Genomic DNA, 20033 nt, shown 5'->3' with positions numbered 1-20033 from the left:
CAATATGTCCTAATCTGTTAATCAATAAAATTGTTTTAAAAGATTGTCAAATGTTTTTATTTGAATCAGGCCTTTAGATTAGCCTACCGGTGTATGTAGGTGATTTATAATACAACAATTATTACCTTTGCTTGCATAAACTGTTTATTTCCTTTTTGAATGACAACGTCAACATTGTTGCTGTTTAATTACACCGGAAAATTCAACATGGCGGACAAAATAAATCGCAGATGAAGGATTTAATACAGTTTAAAGGTTTAATCTAAGATTTGTTAATCTGTGTTTAAATTTAAGTGGTGCAACACAACTCGAATTAAAATTAAACTGGGATCAACAAACCCTAGATTAGCTCTAAACTCTGCTTAATTTAATCCTTGTTGGTGCAACCCACCCTAAATGTACTTACCAACTTACAGTTCTGAATGCACATCAAAATAAATTGTCATAAGAAATAATACAGTAGCTTCAAAAAAAAAAACCAAACTTCTGGTATAAGATAATCAGTCTTGTTATAAAATAATCCTGTGAGTCCTGTAAGCAAAAGAAAGATGGTCATAATTATTTTGAACCACAGTTTTTTACAGTCCTGTTTGTTACAGCTGTTAGTTAATTACGGAGACCTAACTAACCCATATATGCAACACATACTGTATCTTATTGAGAAGTGTCTCACCTAATACAAGTTGTTTCACTCAAACTCTGTGAGGTGGTGAAAAAAGGATGGATATTCTGTTGTCCTCTTCATCCTCACTACTCTCATTCCAGTTCTTGCAGTGTATTTTGTTACATCCTCCTTAATTTATCCTCCCAAAGAATTTTAGACAGCAGAATAAATGCAGGGAAAAAAGGACATATTTAACACATTTAATACATGATGCTAAACATTCATATTTTTCAGTAAATACTGTTTTGAAATGATAACCAGAGTAGATACTCTACTCGAATCACTGCACTATCGCCACATGTCTGTGTGTTATGACAGTGTGACGTGGTTTTCTGATCGAGGCTGAATATTTACTGTACAGCTACCTTGGCCTCAAAAGCAATTTAATACAAAACAAAAACACATTTTAAAACTTTATTTTATGCAAATTAGGTTTCAGCCTTTTGTTAATGTTAATAATGTTTGAACATATTCAGATTTAAAATATAATGGTTTTTTTTTCCGTTTTTTTTGGCCACCACACACATAACATACGCTCATACGTTGAAGTCGTTTGTAAAACGAAATGTTAAGCAAACTCTTATTATGTTCACATGGGACTTTCTAAAATGCTTAACGTAAGTTAGTTTAACGAATTTGAAAGATAAAATTTTGTTGTACACCTTATTAATAACGCATAATTTATGTAACAGGTAAAGTCAAGCGGATGAGAATATAAACAACGTGGTAACTTACACATTAAGAGTTTTCCTCCCAGCAAAATGTAGCAATGCTGACATCGCGGGCACGCGCGTCGAATTTCTGGGTCGAAGAATCTGTTTCAGCCCACGCAGTACTTTTAAACGTGTGTCATGCAATATCCACTTCTCGCCGCAAGGTTGTAGTATGTTTTTACTAAATACGACAATAAATAGGTCAAGTCCGACCACCGGAAGCGTTTGATATTTTTAACTTTCAACTCGGAGGTGTTTTTAATTCACAGCAACTGTTTAAACATTTGTGTCAGTTTCAACCGGGCGGTGTGCTTCCACTAAGCTCTGGTCTCTAATGAAAGGTAGATGGACCCAAATAAATATCTTTTATCTTGGTCCTGAAACCATTTATGAATGTATAATCCTTGGTTTAGATTTATGAATGTACAATCATTTGCTTAGAACCATATTGTCTTACTAGCTACTCAGAGAAGACTGCCAAGGTGAAAAAGTACGTAGAATGTTCTTTTGTTATCATATGACCTTTGGTTACTGCATCATCAAGCCTCATCATCAAGTTACTATCTTTGTTTTTGGTAGAATGTAGTCTATCCTATTTTTCTAGCAAAATGTGTGATGTTGTTACAATTGTGAAAGTCTGTGAGGTTCGACCTTCGGAATGAACCGAGTGAACCAGTGATTAAATCCTAAATAAAAACAGTCCGCAGAGAGGCTCAAGTCGAGAGACAGTTTAGATGTTTCCTGATGAGACATCTTTATCTGGGTTCTCCCTGCAGAATATTGTAACCTCATTCGTGGTCTGAGTGCGTCTTATTGTTGTTTAGGTTCATAAGTATTTTAAACCTGACATTTTGGTCCTTCGAGCCGGATTCCAACACATCCAGTGATCAACAGTGGAGGAGACATGCCGAAGCCCGTCGACGGCCGAGTTCTAGGAATTCGAAGAAAGTCCTGGGTGGTGAAAATTCCTCGCCAGGCCGGCATTTAGGTCTCCTCGGCTGGTGGTCTCGGGATTGACGGAATCTGAAGCTAAGAAGACGACTCAGACGCAGTGAATCGGGTGAGTTTCTGATTGGTAATTTGATTTGTTATTTACCATAAGAAAAGGGGCCAGCTGAATTGGTTTGAGTCCTACAGTGTCGCCCAAGAACAGAATTGTGGGTTCGAGTCCCCAATGTCTGTTGGACAGTTGAATTGAGTGGGTTCGAGTCCCCCAATAACTGTCAGTCAGCCGAATGGAGGGTTCGAGTCCCCCAGTAGCTGAAGGGGATCCTGGGGATCACCCGAAAGATTTTACTATATTTGTGTAGAAACCAAAAATGTATTCGGTGTATGCTTTGTATATTATGTGGGGGGTTTTGTGTTTGATGTGCTGAAGCAATTGTCTTGTTATATGATATTGTTTTTGTATGAGATGTGCTGAACAATTGTTTTGTTGCGTTATACTGTGGTGTGTATATAAAATTATATATATACTGTGAATTTACCCGGTGTACTGAAACAGCGACAGGGAGAGAAACCCTGAAGGTTCAAAACAACCAATCAGTTGAACGCTGAAGTAAGCACACCGTGTAAGCAAACAGAATGTGGTGTTTAGAATTCCCCGGGGAAAGAAAAGTTGGGAAAATTGAAATAGAAAAAAAGAAAGAAATTGTTTAATTTTTGTTGTTGAATTTTTTGTTTTTATTTGAAGTGTTTGTGCTAAGAAGGATTTAGAAGGAGATGAGAAGTATATGTGTGGTAAAGAAAGTAAAAATGTGAAATGCTATTGAATGTAGATGAATGTAGGTAACTGGTGGAAAAGTTAGAAATGAAGCAGCTTTCAAAACAGGAAAGAGAAGAAATTTAGAGAAAGAAAAAGCAAGTGCAAGAGAATGTTTTGATGAAAGTTTGAGAGGGAAACAAGGAAGGTAGAAAAGAGAGGAAAAGACAGAAGGAGAAATAATGGTTATAATGAAACTACTCTAGGAGCAAGGCCAACCCCTCCCCTACCTGCCCCTCCTTTACTTCCCCTGCCACAAAACGAAAGCCCAGAATTAATTCCTGTAGTTCCCATAGCAGCCTCTAATGTCCCTGTAGCAGCCCCTGATATCAATGCCCATATCACTGCCCAAACAGTTTCTCCCCCATACCATGGTCTACTTAATCCATCGATTTTGAGCCAATGACTTTGTCAATGTCTCAAACAGCGGGGATGGTTATGTTTAAGTTAATAGAAGAGCATTTCATTGCCTATGGATTTAATATTTGCTTAAAAAAAAATTTTGTAAGGCATGTACCATTTGTATAAAACATATCCAGCTAAATTACTTGGTTTGTCTGAAGCAATTCCAAACAGCCATGATTGTGACTGTGTAGATATTATACAAACATTAAGTGTTAATAAATACTTAGACAATCTGTCACTTAAAAATTCCAATTTGATTGTTACAATGATGTTTATCTTTTGTGGACAAAAAGGGAAATGAAAGGCAAAAATCACAAAAAACATGTGAATTGACGAGTAAAAGAAAACCTAACATTTATATTTATTTTTTGTTATGTCTGTGGAGCTGTGCTTAACTCTTGAGCAGGTTGGCAGCAGAGAGGTTTCCTGAGATGTCCCGGGAACAGGTTGCGGTAAAAGCCCACCTGAAGGGAGAGACCAGTGAGGTAAAGGGAGTACCCTTGCTGACCAGGCAGCTACGGTTGCCAGCCGCATGAACGGCAGAGAGAAACTTACTGCTCAAATGTGTCATCTATGGTGACAAACTACTCAGAGCTCACAGACATAGCTGATTTTCAAATTCAATGCTCCAGAAAGGAGAAATGAGAACGGATTGAAAATAATAATTTTAACACTGATTTGTAACTGCAAAAGCCTTTTCCTTATTTGGTCACAAAGATACACAATATTGGACGCTTAAACGATTTTCAAATGTATTTACATTTTAATGCAAAAGGCATTGTTTGCAGATACAGTACGTAACTTGTAAAAAATACAATTTGGCACCCCCAAATTCTATCAATTCTAAGCAGAACACCTCAGGGCGGTTTTCTGAATTGCAGTATGACTTTATAACCTTTCATCTAAATACAAGGGTTATTAAGATGTTTAACTAATTTTTTCCATTTGGTGTAAAAGTTTTTCCCCACAAAGAAAACTTTGCTGCCTTTATGGCTAATATGACAACAATATTGTGCCAGGGCAAATGGTTTTGATATAAAAGTTCTTTTTTATATAACACTATTTTATATAACATTTTATTTTATATAACATTTTCTGATGTTTTAATCGCCTAATGGTTTCTATAGTTTCTATAGGAGTCAAAACTAGTTATTTCCTAGCAATAGTCAAAACAAGATATTTCCTAACAAATCTGTTTAAACAAAGTTGTTGTTTTTTTTGGCCATGGAGCCCTCTTGTTTTCTTTTCTTTTGTTTTTATGTTTTTGCAGAAATATATAACGGTGGCCTTCAAGAAATTCACAGAAAAATTCAGGCCAATGGTCATTTTTAATTACTACACTGAAGGGTATGAGCAATACAAAAAACAATGTTATTTGCTGTGTTGATTTCTATTCTGATTTACAATTCAGATCCATTATTCCATCCATGGTTAGAACATCACAGTAATCTTAATTGGGCAGTAACTTTGGCTCATGCATACGTCAAAGATGCCTAATATTTCCAATTGCTGTGTATGTAAATCTTTTCTTCAAATATCTGCATATACACCAGGACTTCTGAACGCCAGTTTAAAAGCAATGCCAGTTTAAAAGACTATGTTACAACTGAGGATATGATACAATGGTTGTTTGGAGGGTCTTGGTGGGAAAAACTGTTGAAAATATTTGTTCCAATATTATCTGCTCTTTATGTGTTTGACTTGTGTGATACAATGTATGTCAAGAATGACAAAAGAAAATGATTTAATCTGTATTTACTGATGCATATTTTATGGGTATTATTGCAGACAGAGAAGACTATAAATCTGTTGTTCAGAAAACTACTAAAACCTATGATGATACTGTATAGAAGAAATTTAATTTTGTCTATTGATGATGGTTTAATCCTAAAGTGCCTAAGAATGTAACGGGTTACAACTCGAAGTAAAAGACATTATAAATGATAAACAGGAGGGAATGTTGGAGAAAATGTATTTTCTTATTACATATTATGTTTTTCTTATTACATATTTGAATGTTTTATGTTACCATTTATGAATGTATAATCCTTGGTTTAGATTTATGAATGTACAATCATTTGCTTAGAACCATATTGTCTTACTAGCTACTCAGAGAAGACTGCCAAGGTAAAGTAGTGCGTAGAATGTTCTTTTGTTATCATATGACCTTTGGTTACTGCATCATCAAGCTGCATCATCAAGCTACTATCTTTGTTTTTGGTAGAATAGAATGTAGTCAATCCTATTTTTCTAGCAAAATGTGTGATGTTGTTACAATTGTGAAAGTCTGTGAGGTTTGACCTTCGGAATGAACCGAGTGAACCAGTGATTAAATCCTAAATAAAAACAGTCCGCAGAGAGGCTCAAGTCGAGAGACAGTTTAGATGTTTCCTGATGAGACATCTTTATCTGGGTTCTCCCTGCAGAATATTGTAACCTCATTCGTGGTCTGAGTGCGTCTTATTGTTGTTAAGGTTCATAAGTATTTTAAACCTGACAATACAATTGTCAAAAATGATGATTTTGAGAAAAATAAAATAAGGATTTGTGTGAATAAGGAAAATACCGCCAAAAGACTGTTAGAAAATATACAGTAGCATACAGCAATTTTCAAAAATACAGTAAATTACGTATGATGTCACAGAAAATTCCCAAAATGCAACGCGAATTACAGTTATGTACTGTATAAATAGTTTACAGTATTATACTGGGTGATATACAGTAAATAACTGTAAAAATTACAGAAATGTCTAACAGTGTTATATCATCACATTTGTCTTCAGTGAATCTTAACTGATATTATTTAATAACACAGTTTTGATTTTTACAGTGTTTCCTCTCAGTTTATCTCTTTTTGTATATAAACAAACAAACACAACAATCATTTATTTAAAGCTGAGCTGTCTTTTGATTTCATTCATTACTTTAAACACATTTAAACACACATTGATAAGCACCATTGATGGGTGATTTTTGCTTATTTTTTCAGAGACTTTAAATCTGAACTTATGTGATGTATTGTGAAGTGAGAGACTTAAGTGTGTGTGTTGTTCTCTACAGGTTGTGTGGTTATGATGTCACAGATGAAGGTTGTGCAGCTTTGGCTTCAGCTCTGAGATCAAACCCACATCTGAGAGATCTGGATCTGTCTCATAATAATCTAAGTGATTCAGGAGTGAAGCTGCTCTCTGATGGATTGAAGAATCCAAACTGTAAACTGGAGAAACTGAAGTAAGATCATAAATGAGTTTCATCACATCTTTAACAGATGACTTTTGTGGGTTTATATCATCACATTTGTCTTCAGTGATACTTTACTGATATTATTTAATAACACAGTTTTGATTTTTACAGTGATTCCTCCCAGTTTCTCTCTTTTTGTATATAAACGAACAAAAAACAATAATTTATTTAAAGCTGAGCTGTCTTTTGATTTGATTCATTAATTTAACCAACAAAATCCAGTTGTTAAGTACACCGCAAGTGTTGTTTGCCTCTCTGATCCCAATTGCTTTAACATCTTTAATTTTTTTCTAATGCATCTGGTCTTTTGCTTAACCTATAATGCTTAATATATTTTTTTCAGCATGTGGTAGACATTAGGTGGTTCTTTAACTGTAACACCATGAGAACCCCTGGCAGTATAATGTGCATCCCAGTTTGTGCCCCTTTCCACAGAAAATTAATGACACAAAACTTTTTCAAACTTACAAACCATACATATGAAATAATACAAAAGAATGCTTTGTGCATTGATTAAGTTATGTTGGTTGGTAGTGTTTTTTTCTCTGATGATTACTTTTAATTTAAAATAAATTACAGGCCTAGATAATAAAATGTTAAAGGAGTCATATTGTCAGATTGCATGTTTTCCTTTGTTTTTAGTGTGTATAATGATGTCTGTGCACATAAAAGATCTGTAAAGTTGCAAAAATTAAAGTTTCAAATCCAAAGAGATATTCTTTTTAAACGTGAAGCTTCATCCACGGCCACCTAAAACGGCTCGTTTAACACACCCATGCAGTTAGACGTCATACTGGTTTGAACATTTTCATAACACCGCCCTCATATATACGCAAAGATAGAGGGTGTAACTTTTAATCACGCTGTAGTATGTCGAGCAGATGCTGTGTTTCATTGCAAAACTACTTTGGTTGGCATTCCAACAGAGTAAACATTAAGAAACCAGTGGTTAGGTTTTATTTACAACACTGTTTCAGAACAGTACAGCCCAAATGTTCGATTGTGTGCTGCAAATTTTAAGAAGGATTCATTTCTAAACAACCGCTGGATGTACACAAAGGCTTTGTCTAAAAAGTGGAGCAATTGTAACTTTGCAACTACACTGACATCCTGAAAGTAGCCGATGTTTTCATATTTAATAAATTTCCTCACTGACGATTCAAAGACGAGTTTTGAGAAGAGACGCGCTTGTGTTTTAATGCATTTCCTAATGATGAAAAAAAAACTAGATTTGAGAAGTGCAGATTAGTGCTTGTTTGTTTTTTCTACGTTCACAAATGCAAACATGGTTTATGGTTTAGTATCCTTACCTTACCATCTGTTACGTTCTGCTCACATCGCGCTGGTAAAGTTGATTGATTAGCTTAGCCATCCGTGTTTTCTGGTTCAGATTCAGGCTCATGTTAATAAGGTAGTAGTAAATACGATAGTATCTCGTGGCTTTCACTTTTGTTTTGGGAGCTCATCTTCCAAAACTCGGCAAGGAGCATCATATTTCCGTTATTGAGGTATTCGGCCAATCACAACACACTGGATAGCTGGCCAATCAGTTCACATACGTTGCCACCGCGCTTTCTCATAACGATGAGCTTTGTACCAACGACCTGTTTCAGATGGGCGGGACTTAGAGGTGCTAAAAAAATGTATGGTATGTGGAAAATGACGATTTCTTTTTAACCATAAACCACACTAACACATTGTATTACACCAAGTACACAAAGTAGCCTAATGTGCTTTTTAGCCCTATAATATGACTCCTTTAAAAGTCTGGCTTGCCCTTTGTGCCATCTGGCAACTCCACAGGAGGTATGATGGCCATTGGCCACCTGTTTGGGAACAACAAGGTTAAAATCCAAATGAATGGACTTTACAATTTTATTACAAAAATGGAGGTTATGTTCGGGTTGTTATGCCACTATTCTATATCGTTGGATTCTTTATACTTAACTTGATTAGTATAAACTAATTTTCCAAATATAATATTTTTTTTAAACTATTTTTCCGCCATTAACGAGTTATCTTTTTAATTAGGGAGAAGGCGCTTCCCTGCCAAGTTTTTAGGGAAATCCATATTCCGATTATCCACTAGATGTCACTTTTACCCAAGTTATAAAAAACTTGTACAAATCATAAAAAATGATGGCGCTGGCTCTGACAATTTTTTTTTTCAAAAATGCTGGGGGGAGAGTTAATTGATTCATGATTAAAGACAAGAAGCATAGAATAACCTGTAACTCTGCTTTTCAAGGATATATCTTGTAATAACTAATGGTTAATTGTTTTCTGTTTTTTCTCCAAAACTAGGTTAAATTTCCTCTGACATTTAGTAGTCTACCTCTTATTATTTTGATTCCTAAATTCATGATGCTGTCTTTGATGGGAATATTTAACATAGAAGATAATGCAGCACATTATTTATCGCGAGTAACTCAAAATTATTAATATTAAGCTAAAGACCAGAAGATATAAGATATTGGGATCGGAGATGCAAACAACACTTGCTTTCTACTTAACAACTGGATTTTGCTATAAACCATAAATATTTGACAAACTTGTACATTAACTCTTTCACCGCCAGCGTTTTTTTTTAAAGTTGCCAGCCAGCGTCAGCGTTATTCATAATTTTCACCAAAGTTTAATGCCTTCCAGAAAATGTTCTTCTTTAAATATATAAACATACAATATAACAAATGAAAGAACAGACCATCTGCTTTCAAACTTCAGTGGTTCTTTTGTAATCAGCTTTTGAATATGGGTAGGTTTCTGCAAAATCACCAAATTTTGAGCAAAAAGCAGAGATAATTCCATTTTTGTGACGGACTTTTCATAGAGATCCCATTCAGAGCGATCTTTAAAACAGACACGGACATGCAGCCGCTTGCCATAGGGCAATACTTCTGGGTTTAAAAAGTTGCAGAAGGGTGCCACCTGGTGGATAATAGCGGTATTGCGGAAAGACAGAAAATCTCGTCATTGGCAGGGAAGCGTTTTTTTCTTAATTGGCGAAAGAGTTAATATCTGTTTACATTAACTTTAAATTTGAAACGTTTAACTTACTTCTGGAGCATCGTACTTTAAATTCCTTTCTATAGTATCGCACTGAGAAACAGGCATGAACATTGTGCTTTGCGAGTTACCCATCGCGTGTTGGTAAACGGTTTAGCTACAGTTTGCTTTGCCGATTGCTAAATGCGATAGGCAACCATTTGCCAGAATATACCCTGACCATTTTGCTTATTTTTAAAGTACAGTGAGAGAGAGTTCAGTGTGTGTTATGGTTCTCTACAGGTTAAGGGATAGTGATGTCACAGATAAAGGTTGTGCAGCTTTGGCTTCAGCTCTGAGATTAAACCCATCACATCTGAGAGATCTGGATCTGTCTGGGAATGATCTAAAAGATTCAGGAGTGAAGCTAATCTGTGATGGACTGAAGAATCCAAACTGTAAACTGGAGACACTGAAGTAAGATCATAAATGAGTTTCATCACATCTTTAACAGATGTGTTAGATTTTCTTGAATTTGGCTGCTCAGTCTTTCATGGCTCGCCAACGTATTAGAATGTATCTAATACGTAAAATAATAAGCAGGACCAAGTGCATGTGGGGAAAAGAGATTAAGAAGGTTCTTATGTAGCATAGTTCTTCAGGAGCGATGTTGTCGTGTCAACCTTCTACATTCTTAACCCAAAGTTCTGTCTGTGGGACAGAACTTTATACATGATAGCAAAAGGCCTAAACAATAGAAACCTGTTAGGACCTCCTACAGGAGATTGGTCTATCAAGCAGTCTACACTGAGGAATGGTGATTCTTTGTTATTCACACTGATTAGTTTCTATAGGCCATTTGGTTCACACCTTCACTGCAGACATATGTTGATTACATCAGGGCACAGTTGCAATGTTACGCATCAGACATTGATTACACATAAAAGAAATCTACACAAAATTCTTCAGATGACTTTTGGGAGTTTATATCATCACATTTGTCTTCAGTGATTCTTTACTGATAGACGAAACAAAACAAAACAATAATTTATTTAAAGCTGAGGTGTCTTTTGATTTCATTCATTAATTTAACCAAATTTAAAGAAACATTGATAAGCACCATTGATGGGTGATTTTGCTTATTTTTTCAGAGACTTTAAAGGAACATGCCCACATTTTGGGAATTTAGCTTATTCGTCGTATCCCCCAGAGTTAGATAAGTCTATTAATACCTTTCTCATCTCCGTGCGTGCTGTAACTCTGTCTGACGCAGCCCCCGCTAGCTTAGCTTAGCACAGCACAAAGTCTGGAAGTAAATGGCTAAAGCTAGCATACTGCTCCCAATAAGTGACAACATAACACAAACATTTTCGAAGCACTGCTACTGGGCGGAGTAATTTGCTTGCAGCACCCGAGAAGCCCCCTGGTGAGGAGCAGAGAGTTCGGTCAGAGTTGTGCAAATCACTCCGCCCAAGTAGCAGTGGATCACCTTCTGAGAATATAGTTCCCTGTATGTATACTGTTAAAAGATAGCTGTGTCTGATATGACCTTGTTATTTGTACACGGTGTGACTATACAAATCACAACATATAAATAGGAAAATGTTTGCGTTATTTTGTCACTTATTGGGAGCAGTATGCTAGCTAAAGCGATTCACTTCCAGACTTTGTGCTAAGCTAAGCTGACGGGGCTACGTCAGACAGAGTAACAGCACGCACGGAGATGAGAAAGGTATGTATGGACCAACTCTGGGGGATACGGTGAATAAGCTAAATTCCCAAAATATGGACGTGTTCCTTTAAATCTGAACTTATGTGATGTATTGTGAAGTGAGAGAGTTCAGTGTGTGTTATTTTTCTCTACAGGTTGTGTGATTGTGGTGTCACAGATGAAGGTTGTGCAGCTTTGGCTTCAGCTCTGAGATCAAACACACATCTGAGAGATCTGAATCTGTCTGTGAATAAACAAATAAGAGATTCAGGAGTGAAGCTGATCTCTGATGGACTGAAGAATCCAAACTGTAAACTGGAGAAACTGAAGTAAGATCATAAATGAGTTTCATCACATCTTTAACAGATGACTTTTGTGTGTTTATATCATCACATTTGTCTTCAGTGATTCTTTACTGATAGACAAAATAAAACAATCATTTATTTAAAGCTGAGCTGTCTTTTAATTTTTATTCATTAATTTTACCAAATTTAAAGAAACATTGATAAGCACCATTGATGGGTGATTTTGCATATTTTTTAGAGACTTTAAATCTAAACTTATGTGATGTGTAGTGAAGTGAGAGAGTTCAGTGTGTCTTAGAGGCTGTTTACACTTGGCATTAACATGCGTTTTTGTCGATTGGATCACAAGTGGACGACGTTAACTCTTTCCCCGCCATTGACGAGATATCTCGTCAATTAAGAGAAAACGATTCCCCGCCAATGACGAGTTTTTCCGTCTTTCCGCAATACTGCTATTATCCTACCTTCCGCAACTTTTTAAACCCGGAAGTGTTGCCCTACGGCAAGCAGCTGCATGTCCATGTCTGTTTTAAAGATCGCTCTGAATGGGATCTCTATGAAAAGTCCGTCACAAAAATGGAATTATCTCTGCTTTTTGCTCAAAATGTGGTGTTTTTGCAGAAACCTACCCATATTCAAAAGCTGATTACAAAAGAACTACTGAAGGTAGGATGAAACGTTTTTTTTTGTTTGAAAGCAGAGGGTCTGTTCTTTCATTTGGTATATTGTATGCTTATATATTTCAAGAAGAACATTTTCTGGAAGACATTAAACTTTTGTGAAAATCATGAAAAACGCTGGCGCTGGCTGGCAACTTTTTAAAAAAATGCTGGCGGTGAAAGAGTTAATGCCAGGTGTAAACGGTGTTCAAACGGTTTTGAGCTCGTCCACTTTCGACCACTTTCAACCACATCCAGAGGTAGTCGAAACCACTTTCGATCGGATCGCTTTGGAGTTGCGGAACGCATATGTGGTTGAATGTGTTCAAACAGCCACACGCGACTGCCTTCTCTTCGCCCATTTATCTAATCTGAGGTATTAAACACAAGTTTTATGTCTTTTTTGACTTCTGGCGTGAACATACGGTGAACAGCGCTATTTTTAGCCTTTCATTGATAAACCTAAAGCGGCTGATCTCCGTAGTTTCGTTTTGAAAGCGTGTGAAAGTTGCGCTATCCTATTTCATCAATTGCGCTGAAAATTCAGAGAAAGCTCTTACATATAAACGTACAAAACACTGTGCAGCACGTTTACTTGCTAAACAAGCTGTGGACTCCGAAATAATATTAGTTTGCGTCCATATAAACTCATAATTACTCCCGCTCGGGTTTGAATGACAGCAGAGAGACTCGCCCACCGTCTCACAGACCATCCCCTCACAGTATTCAGGACAGAAGGGGTCGAAAGTGGACAAAAGAGACAGATTTAAATACCAGGTGTAAACGTAATGTGTCTCTCTTGTCCACTTGTGATCCGATTGATGAAAACACATCTTAAGACCAAGTGTAAACAGCCCCTTATTGTTCTCTACAGGCTGAGGAGATGTGATGTCACAGATGAAGGTTGTGCAGCTTTGGCTTCAGCTCTGAGATCAAACACATCACATCTTAGAGAACTCGATCTGTCTGAGAATAAACTAAGAGATTCAGGATTGAAGCTGATCTCTGATGGACTGAAGAATCCAAACTGTAAACTAGAGACACTGGGGTAAGATCATAAATAAGTTTCATCACATCTTTAACAGATGACTTTTGTGGGTTTATATCATCACATTTGTCTTCAGTGACTCTTTACAGATATTATTTAATAACAGAGTTTTGATTTTTACAGTGTTTCTTCTCAGTTTTTCTCTTTTTGTATATAAACAAACAAACAAACAATAATTTATTTAAAGCTGAGCTGTCTTTTGATTTCATTCATTAATTTAAACAAATTTAAAGAAACATTGATAAGCACCATTGATGGGTGATTTTGCTTATTTTTTCAGAGACTTTAAATCTGATCTTATGTGATGTGTAGTAAAGTGAGAGAGTTCAGTTTATGTTATTGTTCTCTACAGGTTGTGGGATTGTGGTGTCACAGATGAAGGTTGTGCAGCTTTGGCTTCAGCTCTGAAATCAAACCCATCACATCTGAGAGAACTGAATCTGTCTAATAATGATCTAAATGATTCAGGAGTGAAGCTGCTCTCAGATTTAAAGGAGGATTCACATTATAAACTAGAGACACTTTGGTAAGTAAATAATTGTCTTTGTTGTCACATTTTTTGAAGTGATTGTTGAATGATTATTATGATTTTATGGACTGGTTATTAAAATAATTTAAGTTGCGTCCCAAATCACACACGTATGCACTATTCTATGTCATTTTCTAGAATACAAAAGTTTTAAGTACTTTGTTCACACTGAAAATACCAGAAAAGAAAGTGTACTTTAAGTACCCGGATAATGCCTTCATTCAACAAAAAATTTGAAGTGTGCAACGCTGGACACTTTATACACTAAACAATCACTGCAAATTGATTTTCATTGACTTGCCTGTGTTGTACTTAAATTTACAGTTAGTAAAAAAAACATTAAGAGTTCAATTTGGAATACTGCTCTTCTAAAACTCATACCCTACATGATCAAAATCATAGTGCATACCCAAATAGCATGCAACCATTGAAACAATGTTAAAAATTGTTGAACGGACATTGCCTTTTTTGGCCCTCATCCGTAAGCATAATTTGAATGCCACCGCGCGCAGCTTCTTCACGCAGACACCATACGTCATCGGCCCTGTCCCATGCGCTCACCTCCCGTCTGTAAACAGAGGGAGAATGGCAAACTTTTCTGCTGAATTGACAACCTGCACAGAAGCCACAAAACGAAAGACATGTTTTATAACAACAACAGCAAAAACCCAAATTAACATTGGTAACTTTACTGCTTTACCATGAGATGCAAACAGCTGCAGGAGGAAAAGGGTCTGAAAGGGTCGTTGCACTGTTTATTTTGGTAAGGTAGGTATGTGATATGTTTGTATTGAGATGGATTCAGATATTCTACTTTGATGAAACATTGTGTTGCTTTGCTTATAAAATTTGTGTTTGTTTACGGATTAGCAAAACAATATAGTTACTACGTCTACACAAACGAAAGTGTGCTTTAACTAATTCTGAGAGATCCTGAGTGACTGTGGGCAGATCCAATAGTTTTAAACTTCAACAGAGGACCCTCCTTAACAGAAGTAACGCTTTGCAATGGAGCATGGCCAGACTCTCTGTACAAATGAAATGAATGTACAAGAGTCTGGTTGGACCAGGCTAGGATAGGCAGGGATTGTCTAAAAAACTTTTTTCCAAATTTGTTTAAACTGTCTTTATATACCAATACATAAGTTAAATGTAAAAACTCTGAAAAAGAGAGTATAAAACTTGAGTGTCTATAGACCTTTCAAGACACAGCTTGTTTTAAACACAGCTCATTATTTCCATTCGGGACAAAACAAATGATTGGCTTGGGCGACTGTCACTCTTTCGCGACCATGGCGACCAACCCTGTTGCTACAGGATCTGTCCACATATGCGCACACCAGATTGATTTGAGAGTGCACAAGGCAGAGAAAGAGCATTCAGAACTCACAGTACCTGCATATGCAGTCAGCGAAGGCAAACAAGGCAAAAAAAGGAATAAATGAAGAAATCAGACGAGAGTAAATATCGCGTGGCTTTTCCTTGAGGCAACGATGCGGTAACGGTATTGTCTCCGGAGTGTAGTCCTCATCAGAGTCAACAATGCTTTCATCACCTCGAAACTCTTACATGCAAAACACTGTATGTGTTATGAATCTTACATGAAATTCACCGGTAACACTTTATTTTACGACCCGCAAAGTACCGCGTAATTAAACCGAATTTACAGCGTACCTATTTGTAACAACAGGGTATCTCTACAGTACGTACTTGTAGTTATAAGGGAATAATATTTTAAGTTTGGGGTAATAAGGGGGTAAGAATGTGAAGAATTATAAATTATTTATACTCTAAGTATTTTATAACTACAGGGTACCTATTGTAATATCACGTGGTATGTATGACTTAGTCAAGTCTATAGGGAAATTATGTTTTATTTTTTTTATGATTTTATTGTGAATTTTTCAGATTGACTACTGAATGTTGTATACAGTCGATGTCTACAAGCCAAATTGGCAAATAAATATAACAGCACATCACTTTTATTTTACTATATTACTTGCTTTTAATAACAGAAGTCCAGCTGATTTAATGTGGTTATCTTTTTTTTAAGGCAAGTACAATAAAAATAGCAACTTATTCCCTATTTACTAGGTAACTCATTTGCGGACATATTTGAAGTGGTACTTTGACTCTGAAACTCTTTTATTTCAAATGACACAATGACCACAAAGCAGCACGCTATTTGTTTATTTTTAATAGGTTAGCATTGGTAGAATATAACTTTGTAACATGTGTAAACACAAGTATTTTAGCCAAATATAATTTATACAATGTCAAACCAGAATGAAACAACAGAAGATATCAGCTCCCGCTATTCACCTTATTTTTCACGATAACAAGGGCGGCGCCATTTCGCTCATTTTGTCAACGTTCTTCCGGCCGCATAGACGATGAGCAGCTGAGGCAGTGACTGAAGGCGACGCGTTAAAGCTTAAAAAGCTCACCCGAGCGCCTTTATGTTTCTTTCTTACCAATTTTAAGCCAACTGAGGAATACCCTTATCCCAAGGTTCGACTACGATGTTCCGGTAACTTTAAACCACGCCGGGTGTTGAAAAGGTGGCCAGTTTCAGGTAAGCTATCTTAGCTAACTTTGTGCTCGTTTGCCTAAAGTTAGATTTGTGAAGTCCGTTCTATACACTTAAGATCAGTAACGTTAGTTTATAAAATGCAACTATTTGAATGGTTTTAATTGTCCACCTATGTTTTTATATTTACGATAGTGCAACGAGATATTATAGTACATTACATTCTTACAGTAGCCCACGTGATTCCTACAAGTTACTGAGATTTCAGATGCTAGACTGTCAGTTCATTTCTCATTCAGATATTGATAATGACCTATTAAACAACGTATTATTTAACACTGAAGTTAAAGGTTGTGTGTCTCTTTTTAATGCATCTCTCTCTGACACACTGTTCTGTTTAAGTATGGGTGCCATTTGTATATTAATTCTCATGATGCAAGTTTATTTTAAATACTAACATAAAAATGTTTATGGTTATATTGTTTTCACAGATGCATTGATGTAGTGATGCAGTGGACAACTGTGAGGATGATACAATCAACATGTTCCTAAACTGTGATGCAGAAACACAATGGGAGGATCCATCCGTCTCTGACCACAACTACACTTTAAAATCACAACTCAACCTGAAGCAACCTACATCTGATATGGGAAAACAATGGTGCAGTTTCCCTGACAGGGCTTATCCTGGTCCCAAGCTAAAATGCATATTTGAGCTACAATAATTTAAAAACACCTTTTACTGACATACCTCAACATATATGAGTGCCATTGTTTTGTCACAAGATGCGCACCAGTCTTGTTTTTTTGTAGGGTTTGTTTGTAAAAACTAAAATGTCCTAATATAATTAAATCCTAATCCTGTAAACCCTGTCCGAGAAACTGCTTCAATGTGTTGAGCTGGCACAAATGTACAAATCTCTACTGAGAAACATCTTTGGTTCAGCTTTACACAGGGTTGATATTGCATCCATTACACAGTCGCCAAGCACTTTACCAGTACATACACCAACAGCTTCCAGATAAACACTTGGGATCAGCTCCTGATGACTCCGATAAAGCTGTGTCTTAATTTATTGCAGGGTGGTCTTGCTTTACCTGTTGTAAAGTTACATTAAACCTTCATATGTGATCAGATGTCATGCAGTGATATTAAACATTTACAGTGTGATCAGATGTTGTGCATTTATATTAAACCTTTACAATGTGATCAGATGTTGTGCAATTATATTAAACCTTTACAATGTGATCAGATGTTGTGCATTTATATTAAACCTTTACAATGTAATCAGATGTTGTGCAATTATATTATACCTTTACAATGTGATCAGATGTTACATGTCATGCAGTTATATTAAACATTTACTATGTGATCAGATGTAACCTCCCCATGCAGTTATATAAACCATTACAGTGTGATCAGATATTATCTGTAAGGAATTTCTTAAACCATATGTGAGCTTTGTAGATTCCACTTAAAAGGATTTAAGTCTGCTGATTTGAAGGAATAAGTGTTGGCAAGTTTGCAAATGAATTCTATCATGGTACCACATAAAAACGAAATAGTTATTGGACTGGCTAAGGTGCACATTTGTTATAAAAAAAAAGACGAAATCACTGTGTAAATATTGGTAGACATACTTTTAATAATTTTCAATGCTGCTCCATCAACTCCTGACAGGACGAGGTAATTAAATATGCCAAGTTACTTGCCGCGGCTGCTTCATATCGTCTAACCACGAGACGATTGATGAGACAATATAAGACTATCCGAGCGTCGTATGAAGTTTTAACGGTGCTCCTAATTTAAAACATTAACAGCAGTAGCGATATTTGTCATTTCGCTAAAGTTAGAGTGAACTACAAACAATCTTCTAACCACCAAACTAACCACCGAATGCACTGTGCCATATTAGCAGCGGAAGTCGGTTGACAAAATGCGGAAGAGCGAAGAATTAAAAAGGGGCGTGGCGGAATAAGGTGAATAAAGCAAAAGACGACTACATGCGTACTGCGCAGGTGTAGAGCGCGCACCCGTCTGCAGGAGGTTTGCTGGAACGCGATCCTGAGGTGAAATTTCTTTAAGAGGTTTTAAAAACTTTCTATACCGTGGAGTACGGCTGCGAGTATTGTGAGCAGGATCCGCATGCTGAATAAGGTGACTGGTTTTGTTAATACATGACTCACGCATTTCAAACAATGTTTTTTCAAGACAGTTGCCAGCTAACGGTAGCAGCAGGTTAGCTAGCACATAAATTAGCATAAAGTTAACTGGCTCAGAAAACTCAGTTTTTTGTCAAGGCACAGTGAAGAAACATTTACTGAAGGCTTTCATTTATGTTTTTTATATGTAATGCAGAACAGCATTTGTGAGACGACATCAACATCTGAGTGGACAAGAACACCAACAGGGGAAGCCAAGCCGCAAAAACAACGAAAAATTGTCATGACTTTTTATTTGAAATAAAAGTTTTGTGTTAATAAAAATTAAGTGTTGGCTTAATTATAGTGTTTTAAAGCTGTTTTGAAATAAGTTGTTTTAAAATAAAAATAACAATATTCTGTATGTTTATGGTATTTACCCTATAACATTTATAACAAGAGGTGAACAAAGCACCACTTTAGTTTACAGCCCGCAAATATGAGAGTTACCTGGTACATACACAGAACAAGCAGGGAATAAGCCCCACTTTAATTTACAGCCCGCAAATATAAGAGTTACCTGGTAACTCCTGTATACATATACAGATCAAAGAGGTACAAGTTGCTATTGTTTTTATTGTGCTGTTATATTTAATTTGCCGACGTGGCTTAAGTTGTAGACATCAACTGTAGGCTATACAATAAACCTCATCGGGTAAGTGGCAAATATGAAAAAAAAAAACATATTACCCATCTACGTAAGTCATACTACCACGTAATATTACAATAGGTACTCTTTAGTTATGACATACTTAGAGAATAATATTCCATATATTCTTACCCCCTTATTACCCCAAACTTAAAATATTGTTCCCTTATAACTACAAGTACGTACTGTAGAGGTACTCTGTTGTTACAAATAGGTACGCTGTAAATTCGGTTTAATTACGTGGTACTTTGCGGGTCGTAAAATAAAGTGTTACCAATTCACCTTCATCACAGTGTAACTGATGGTAATGAAAAAAATTGTATCAATGCAATCTGTTTTTAGCTTTGTCTTATAAATATAACTAGCTGGTTTGTTACCGAATCAAACTAAATATATTTTAAACTTTACCAGTATCGATATGCTAGCTTGATAGTGAGTACTAAAAGCCATCCTATTTGTTTATATTCATAGTGATAAAGTTAGGTGTATTATTACATGTGATTCTGACATCTCCTCTTCCTCTCCGCTCGTCTGAGGTAAATGCTCAGGTTTTTAGACTTTTTTAGACTTAAACCTGCCTACTCTGCCTTTAACTTTAAAGCGCATCTTTCTTTTCCAGTGCACATGC

At 36.2% G+C, this 20033-nt stretch overlaps 1 protein-coding gene and 1 long non-coding RNA gene across 2 annotated transcripts in view; both read left to right on the top strand.

The window, feature by feature from the left end:
- Positions 1 to 14331, top strand: part of LOC129443937 (NACHT, LRR and PYD domains-containing protein 3) — a 104945-nt gene extending 90614 nt beyond the window's left edge. Inside the window, exons 14-18 of the mRNA XM_073860203.1 lie at positions 6605 to 6775; positions 10076 to 10249; positions 11639 to 11812; positions 13322 to 13495; positions 13848 to 14331. Coding sequence (XP_073716304.1) covers positions 6605 to 6775; positions 10076 to 10249; positions 11639 to 11812; positions 13322 to 13495; positions 13848 to 14025 — 871 coding nt within the window. The 3' untranslated portion in view covers positions 14026 to 14331. The remainder of the gene's footprint in view (positions 1 to 6604; positions 6776 to 10075; positions 10250 to 11638; positions 11813 to 13321; positions 13496 to 13847) is intronic.
- A 2012-nt stretch (positions 14332 to 16343) lies between these two features.
- Positions 16344 to 17806, top strand: LOC141358328 (uncharacterized). Its single transcript, XR_012364826.1, has 2 exons — positions 16344 to 16599; positions 17046 to 17806. It is a non-coding gene; the product is annotated as an uncharacterized lncRNA (long non-coding RNA).
- The last annotated feature ends 2227 nt before the right edge of the window (positions 17807 to 20033 follow it).

Source organism: Misgurnus anguillicaudatus, chromosome 3, assembly GCF_027580225.2.
Source record: "Misgurnus anguillicaudatus chromosome 3, ASM2758022v2, whole genome shotgun sequence".
In the NCBI taxonomy this organism is placed as follows: domain Eukaryota; kingdom Metazoa; phylum Chordata; class Actinopteri; order Cypriniformes; family Cobitidae; genus Misgurnus; species Misgurnus anguillicaudatus.
This window is presented reverse-complemented; position numbering and strand designations above follow the sequence as displayed.